The sequence below is a fragment of the Ptychodera flava genome, chromosome 11, assembly GCF_041260155.1.
Source record: "Ptychodera flava strain L36383 chromosome 11, AS_Pfla_20210202, whole genome shotgun sequence".
NCBI classification, from domain to species: domain Eukaryota; kingdom Metazoa; phylum Hemichordata; class Enteropneusta; family Ptychoderidae; genus Ptychodera; species Ptychodera flava.
The window spans coordinates 23,848,055-23,856,526 of record NC_091938.1 but is presented as its reverse complement, the minus strand read 5'-3'; the positions used below and the strand labels follow the sequence as shown (position 1 = coordinate 23,856,526).

Sequence of the window (8,472 nt, the reverse complement as noted above, 5' to 3'; positions counted from 1 at the left end):
AGGCAAAACCACAAGGTATAGCATGGGTTTGAAGAGTATTACAACCATCATTAACTCATTAGCACATCATAGTACTACATTTCTAGTGGTTCAAAGAAATATGTCAACTTTGTCCTGTTTTGTCACTCTGTTAAAGTAGGATTAATCTGATTAATAGAATATTTTTACTGATTACGGTAATGATATTTCCAGGGTCTTACAGATTACCTCACCGTCCAAACATAAGTTAAAATTTGACGACTACAATCCAACATAGACACTCTGTCCCTATGATTCAATGATACAATGTAGCATACTTCAATATTAGCATAATTAGCTAAAAGTTCGTATATAGTGTATTTTGTGCACGATCGAAGTGTGTTCTAGATTCCGAGCCGTACACAAAAATTAGGAAATTACTGCTAACATATACAAAAAAAATTTGCTGTCCTGAAATCAATTGTGTTCAGAATATTCTTTAGAAATAAACTTCAGATTGGAAAACTCTCGTACATTTGTCGTTTATTGTTTCGTCTGTGAATTTGGTCAACTTTCCTCTTAATGCTACTTTTTATTTTGCCCTCCATTTTCTTATCGTTGTCAATTTGTCTTCATGTAATTGATCCTCCCTATTGTTCTGTAGTTCCATTCCCCTGCAGAAGAGTGTCGTTGAAGTGCCAAGGTATTACTCAGTAGACGTCGGTAGGATAATCCCATTGTTATAACTCACAATCAACTTGTCCCATTTTGCCTAAAATTCAGAAAATGAAGGAAGAAAGGGCAATTGTGATTACAAGGAGGAAGATTCTGTTCGGGAAAGTGAAGTTGATACTACCACACTTGTCTCTGCTACATGTAGGTCCAACTGTAAACGCGGTAATTGTTCCATGAAATCGTGGTCAGAGGGTTACACAGTGGAGAATGTGTAGCGTGACTACAAATAACCTTCGAGTGTCTCCTCTCGTTTAATTTGCAACGCTTGTTCAGTGCACAATGCTTAATAAGATATTTTTAAATGTGAAAGTTGTCCATTGCTATATGCAATTCAGTCGAGTAGTTACGCCATTATATATACAAATAACTTCTATACGCTATATAATATTTCACTGTATTGTGACGGTATATATGTGTTCACCATGTTTGATTTCCGCCTCCCGGCATATTTTGGCATATTTCCCGCTTTTCTTGATCTTGCGCAATCCATCGTTGAACCACTCCGTCACTGAACTGTCTTTTCTGGAAGAAATGGTGACACCCTCTGCACAGTGTATTACATCGCCGATAGGTTCAAGGCCTTTAGGTGTGCCACCAAGAAGTTCAAGTTGTACATCTTCTCCCTTTCCAACAACCAATTCCAGTCCAAAAACCGCGTCAGCCTTTATCGTCGAGAATGTACATGTGATTAGTTTTCCATATATTGCGTTTTAAACTAATACGGCAAGTTTGTATAGTGTCCCATTTCCCATTAGAATATAAATCCAAGCAGAGGTACTCTACGCTTCATTTTTCTTCTGTTAGGGCGCTCTTTGAGAAATAACGCATTGATAGTCTGGTAGTACATAATCGACCAGAGGTAGTTATCACCTGAGCGACAGTTTTGAACGTTCGTAATTTTTCAATTTGTTGCTTGTCTAAAGCTTTTTGGACTCATTTAAAAAAGTTAAAGAGAAAGGCAGTGTCACAGTCACATTTTTTGTTTGAACCATATGAATTCATAGACAAGCGTTCCATACATAGCATAGGACAGAATATCCCTGTCTAATAACAGGTGCCATTTACTCTAGTCATTTGGCCGCATCTACGGTGACGTAAATCATTTGCATTGCGCATGTACAATAAATACTTCCGAAATATCTTACCTAAAATCAAGTATTGTGAAATGAAATATTGCTGGAGACATTGACGAGTGCAAAGTCTGCTCAGGAATTCCAGCTCACGCACGATCACATGACGACCTACGCCCTCAACGGAGAACTATATAATGATTAAACACATCAACAAGAAAGGCGCACAGTACCTTATGTTTGTCAAACTGGTCCATGAGTTGCTGTGTGCCGTTCAAGAAGACAAGTTGACTTGGCATAAGAGAGTCAGCTCCTGTAACTTTGTGCTCAACAAGACATCGAATGGTGCTCTGCCAACTGTTGATGAATACTGGGAATTGAATTATAGAAATATGTATCCCCATTTGTTATCGCAAATGCGTTGAACTACAAAACTGTCCAAATAACACAAAGTTCATGAGCCTAACTTTGGAACTGAAATCAAAGAAATAGTGACGATTGCATCACCCTGTCGACAATTAGTGACGTCACTACAGGTACCAGATGACCAAAATATTGCATCACTATACAACCAATTATCCAATTGAAATCCCAAACGTATGACGATGATGATGTTGATGATCATGAAGAGGAGGAGGAGAATGATGATGATGATGATGATGATGATGATGATGATGATGATGATGATGATTATCACCAAATGTAATTTTGACGTCATGACAGGCACTCAAGTAAGTTAATGCATGGGTGTTTGTACCCATCAAGCAAAAAAGTAAGAAAATGATCAATTATCTTTAAAAACCACCAGATTTAATTGATATTTGGCCTAATTATTGAAATCATTAAATTCGTTTAAAAAAATGTCTGCCTAAATCTTGACGAGTTTAGTCACGTGACCAAATCTGATATTTTCCCGCCTAAATTTATATCTTTATTAATTTTAATATTCCAACCGTAACCCGTTAAATTTTCTTGATTTTTTCTGCACTTTTGGAAACAACATCTATCATATTCTTTCAAAAATACATGGCACTCATGAAACTCTATCTTTACTTCTTTCTGACATTCAAAACATTCATGTAAAACGTCAAAAATATTGTATTTATTGTTTTTTGTGAAGAAATATTATTCAAAATTCAATAATTTTGCATCTGCCACTAGTTTTAACACAAGTTCCTATCCCATTTTACATTAATTGGTCATAATATTTTAAATATTTTGATGTTTAACGGTTGGAATATTCAGTTATTTGCAATATACAATTTTGGCGGGAAAATAATAGATTATGGTCACGTGATCTGACTTAGGTAATATATTATGATAAATTTCAACTTAATCAAATGCAAAACATATTTTGGCAATTTTCACAATTTTCTGACCAGGTCTGATTAAAAAGTATGTTCAAACTGATTTTACATGTATGTAAGCCTATGCCCATGCATTAACATACCTGAAAATGACAAAATATTCTTCCTAAAAAAAGCACGGCTAGAGTGTTTGTGGTACGGCCCAAAGTGTTTGTCATTTACATCTGTCTTGAGATGGCCCTCATAGAGAGAAGACAGCACACGTGAAAGGCAAAGCATTGAACAACGGGTAAAGACTGAACAAATCTGTACAGTTGAGTTTTCGTCAAACCGATTCCATGTTGAACTAGCACGTAAACAGTTCACCGCGTATCAACATAACAGTATACAGAAGGCTGTACTGCCTCTTCAACGAGACTTTCTGTCTCTCTCTATTTGACTGTATCCAGAACTCCTGAAAAATCGCTGAGATAGGTCCCGTAATGAAAGTTGTTCCACAGACGCAGTGCTGGAATGAGGGCAGTTAAAGAGTTTTTGACAGGTAATGTGTGCATACATATTTCGTTATTAATGAAGTAACTCTACCGAATACATGCACCTTTCGAGTCATTTCCTCGGCGGTTCTAAAGGAATATAAACTATAATTTTTTAAAGACTTACTTATTTTCTTTCCGGTTATATTCCTGGGGTCAAAGTTTCTAGGGTTACCAGTCTTGACGAAGAATTGGGACTCGCCGCCATATTTCCAGATTGAATCGCTCATGGACAAGATGTTCTCGAACTCCTTATTTCGTGAGAATCCTACGCATGCGTCAAAATTTCGACCGAATAGTCCTAGAGGGAAGTGTATTAGAAAGTAACGTTAGACTTCCTTATCGTCATACCGTGCATCAATGCTACTGAATTCGTGTAGCTCGTTAGATTTTTGGATATTGTGAATGAAAATAATTTTTCAATTCCTAGTGACATTTCTTAAAAGGGTATCAAATTCCAGGTATCTTAAATTCAAATACGTAGACTTTTATAATTTCTTACAATAGAGAAAGAACGGAACTTAACTTGGAGGAGATTTTTTGTGAAGTGTGAGTTGTAGACTGAAATATTCTGTCGCGTGCGGGCGCTCCGGCGCACTGCGACCTACGAAGGGTCGTAGGTCGCAGTGCGCCGGAGCGCCCGCACGCGACAGAATCTTTCAGTCTATGTGAGTTGTTGCTGATGTGGAAGGCAGAGCGGAGGAACACTTGGAACCTACCCTTTCCCGCCATAAGTTTCCCCTCTGCGTCGTTGATCAAACACTCAGTAAAGTAGATGAGTTTAAATTTGCAAACTTTGCCAGCCACTCGGCACACTAATTAGGAGAATGAGAAAATCGCAGTTGTTAGGACACAGAAGCAAAAGTTGGTGAGTGTGTGCTCTTCGATGTCAATGGATTGCACCCAATGCTTGACACGATATTGTTTAATTTACTTATGCAAAACGTATTCATCGCTTTCGCTACGGCACTTCTTTCAAGTACATTAATCCAATTATACTACCTCTTAAATAATGTCAGACATTCATTCATAAGCCTTCTATCATGTAATCGCCGCGTTCTGTTGAAATTAGGGGTGAAAAAGTTAGGCTTACCCTCTTCAATCACATCAATGGCAAGACCTTTCATGCCCCCGCCGTCTTCCCTGGAAAGAATGAGATGAGTGACGCTTCGTGAATCTTCAGCTCAGATCTCATGCGAGAGACTTACGAAATTATCAACAACTCTTGAACCAAGACTCTCATTTTAACCATTCAATCATAGTGGTTAAAACATGAAGCAGTCACAACTATGACGATATGTAAGGATTGCCAAACCAATGGTTTTCAACTATTAAGAGTCATTCATTTACATATAACAGTCCAGTTTACAACAACAAAGGTTACTAACTAAATATGATTTTTCAACCCACGGCGAGGCTCGCTCACTATACTGGACCCTTGAAATTCAAGTTGTTGTCCTTATTGATGTGTTGGAGATTTGGTTTGTTGGGGGTTTAAGGCGGGGGAGGGGATGAGGTTTATTTAGACCAATCTATCCCATTGGTTTGCATGATCATTTAGTCAGGTATGCCAGATTATTGTAATATATTTTGGAGTTTATCTATGATGTCTGATCAACTTCACGTTTTATGTCGTCTTAAATTTGATATAGACTGGCCCCAGTCGCTTGGCTTGTCTCGCCAGAGCAGTTTCTGTCCGGCCAAGCGGAGTGGGGCAAGGCGTTCACTCCACGATGTAAGCACCAGTCTACCACCTGCCTTTCAGTCTGTAGGTTCATTCCTTAAATTTATTCTGTTTTGATATTTATATACCCACAGACTTGGAGCAAGTCCATCTTTGTCGCTGCGTCCGGGCACTTCTGTATGTACACACGCCCTGCCCTGACACGCTAGAAGGTTACGTGAACTCAAATAAAAAGGTAACCCATCATACACATCGGTGTTAGCTCTATACATAAGTATTAATGCATCGGTCTTGGCTTAATATGTTGTGCGCAATACTCACAAGTAAAAGAAAGGGCAACTGCAACTTTCATAGATTTGAAAGATGTACACTCTGTCGTCCCTCTGCTTTTTAACATCTTGAACGGCGGCTTGGATCATACCGTTATAAAAGTAACGCAACAGCAACAATGTCATCGTGAGATCGTCCCCTCTGCTCTGCATTCTGATCATGGTAGCGCTCAATGACGGTTCAAGTTAATTCTGGCAGACGAACAACATATGCATTGATTGCTAGTCTTGTATGAGACTATAATATTTCCTGACCGGTGACGTATGAAGTTATCATTGTGATAGTTAGGTAAAAAAATAATAAAAAGACTTGTTCCTCCTGGTCATGGCACCTTCAAAACTTTGGGCCAAATACGCCCATATTTTTTAGTTTAGTTATTGTTGTTGTTGTTGTTGTTGTTGTTGTTTTAAGCTCCTGTTCAACTCTATCCATCTGCTTTCCAAACATATAGTTTAATATAGCAGCTACTTTCCGTGTTTTGTATTGAAATAGTTACTGGAATCACAGAGTAAGATAGACTATCTATCTTTCTCTATGCTGGAATGCTGCGCGACACATTTTACACATTGGTCTGTTAGGCCAAGAAAAATAAAAAGGTTGTTTCTCATCCTCGCGGGCGTCAATTCAGACCCGCCGCTTCAAACTTTTTTCTGCTAGTGAGGAAATAAAATGAAAAAAAAACCCACAAAAATAAGAGACGATAGTATATAACACAGTGCTGTATAAAACAGAAAACACAATAACTGACACTAACATTCAATTTCAAACTGTACACATATGCCACTGTAATATTAAGCTGTCAAAACAGAACTGTTGCTATACAAAAATACTAAAGCAACACTGCTGTTCTTTATCTCTGCTTGCATTCCTATGTTGTTTTCATGATTTAATATAATCGAAAAAAATACAAAACGGGCGATTCGATGTATTTGGCCTGTAGCTGGTCTAATGGAGCCATGTACGAGGGTTGCAATGGGTTACAGGACGACATCTAAGAATGGTTTTGATAAGAGAGATATCTAACTCATATGAGAATGACGAGCCATTACTAGAGACTTACCTCATATACGTAACGTGTTACCATTGCACGCACAGCCGAAATAGGAACGCTTTTTGACAGAAGTGCCCGAAATAATGGCGAGTGGTGGTCCTGTTGTGTACTCAGGGCTTCCACGATAAAGCTTCCCAGCAATGGATCGCTTTGTGAAGCTCTTCGGAAGACTTCTCCGGATTGGTCATACGCTAACGATGAACTGTATCCAGATGCATCGCCTTGATGTACAATGCAATACGGGGGATGAAAGTATATTACATATCAGCAGAGGATACGCATATCAATAACTGTCGATATACGACAGATGTATAATAGTTAAAAGCGTCATCAGAATGTCACAAAGTAGTGTGATATTTGTGGAAAGGAGTACCCCTAAAGCTTCGTAACGTTCAGTATTGCTTGACAAATGACAGTAAGGATCGGACTGACTTTTGCTCGATGAACACGTACTGTATAGAATCGCAAGACTTAAACTAAGGAATATATTTGAATACCCTGACCATTTCCGCTCTAGTGACTGAAATAAATGTTGATACAGGTCAAAACTTTCACTTCTGTAACCATGGCACCTGCTCTCTGATTTTAAGTGTAAACTATCTCTTTTCGATATCTACCTACCGTAAGGTGATACACACAGTAATACCGCAGACAGGATTAACATGCCGTCCGCCATTTTTGACGCAAGAAAACGCAAATGCACTGGCTCAAGTTTTCATAACCTACGGTCATCTGGGCTACTCTGCCGATAAGAAATTGCCTCTGATACGCAACCTGCTATTCATTTATCCGAGGTCATCAAAGGAGGCATTGGTCAGTCATTGTGCGCAATCTTCAAACAAACAAATAAATATGGATTAAACTGATGTAGTCATTTATTTGCGATACATTTAATGAAGATGAATAAGTTGGATTTTTTTTCAATCTTTTAATTTCATTGGTGGAGGGAAAACTTACGAAATGAGTTCACATGTCTATTTATAGTGTGTTTTAATGTCCTGAAAGTTTATACACGAATTGTCAAAATTGAGTTTGTCACGTTATTTCTTGAATTTCCACATTTGTGTCTACTATTTTATGTTCTATGCGAAGGAAAATATTTTATTTTTAAAAATTCTGAGTTTCGAAGGAGAAAGATGGTTGAATATGAATTCTGGTTAGAATATCCTGTCGATCACGTTTAAAAAATCCTCTCGACGAGTTTCCTCTGTGGCACTTTGATGTAGATTGTAAATTATTTACAAGTCTTTGCGTCTACTTTTTTGAAATATTAGTCCTTTACATTGGGGGCTGAAGGCCCTGTGCACAATAAGCAGGCCATATCACATCTTATGTTGTACTGACGGCAACACACTGGTAAATTCCTTCCATTAATTTAACTTTATTGTAATATATTGTGTGCGAATTATTTGCTTTTGTGTTCTGCTGTTTTAGTTGTAATCCTGGCTATGTAAATCTGACTTTTTGACCTAGACGGATTTTGGATGTTGGACGGGTAAGAACATGATCTGTAGGACGGTTATCACAGACGACATCGATAAGACTTTGTGACCCTGACAAATTCTACCATAAAATTTGAACTGTCCAATATGAGAAACCGTCGAACAGTTGACGATGTCCCTTACCCCATAGATGTCAATAGTGTCAATCTGGTATCGGGGTCGATTTTTGAGGTTTATTATTTAGAGGTTATCTTCCATCTGCTTCCGTTGTGGTGTCACAGCTGCTCGGTGATCCATTGTTCTGACGATATGATACGAAAACAATACCTGGTACTAAGTCAGCAGTCAGTGATAACAAATGG

General features: G+C 38.2%; 1 protein-coding gene across 1 annotated transcript; it reads right to left on the bottom strand.

Annotated features, from left to right (window-relative positions):
• Window positions 1–479: 479 nt before the first annotated feature.
• Window positions 480–7,384, bottom strand: LOC139143869 (uncharacterized). The gene is made up of 9 exons (XM_070714453.1): window positions 7,290–7,384; window positions 6,678–6,889; window positions 5,609–5,808; window positions 4,697–4,746; window positions 4,323–4,418; window positions 3,731–3,904; window positions 1,997–2,133; window positions 1,115–1,355; window positions 480–730 (listed from the first exon to the last, which is right to left on the bottom strand). The coding sequence occupies exons 3-9, from the start codon at window positions 5,776–5,778 to the stop codon at window positions 699–701; spliced, it is 900 nt and encodes a 299-aa protein (XP_070570554.1). The 5' UTR covers window positions 5,779–5,808; window positions 6,678–6,889; window positions 7,290–7,384; the 3' UTR covers window positions 480–698.
• Window positions 7,385–8,472: the final 1,088 nt, after the last annotated feature.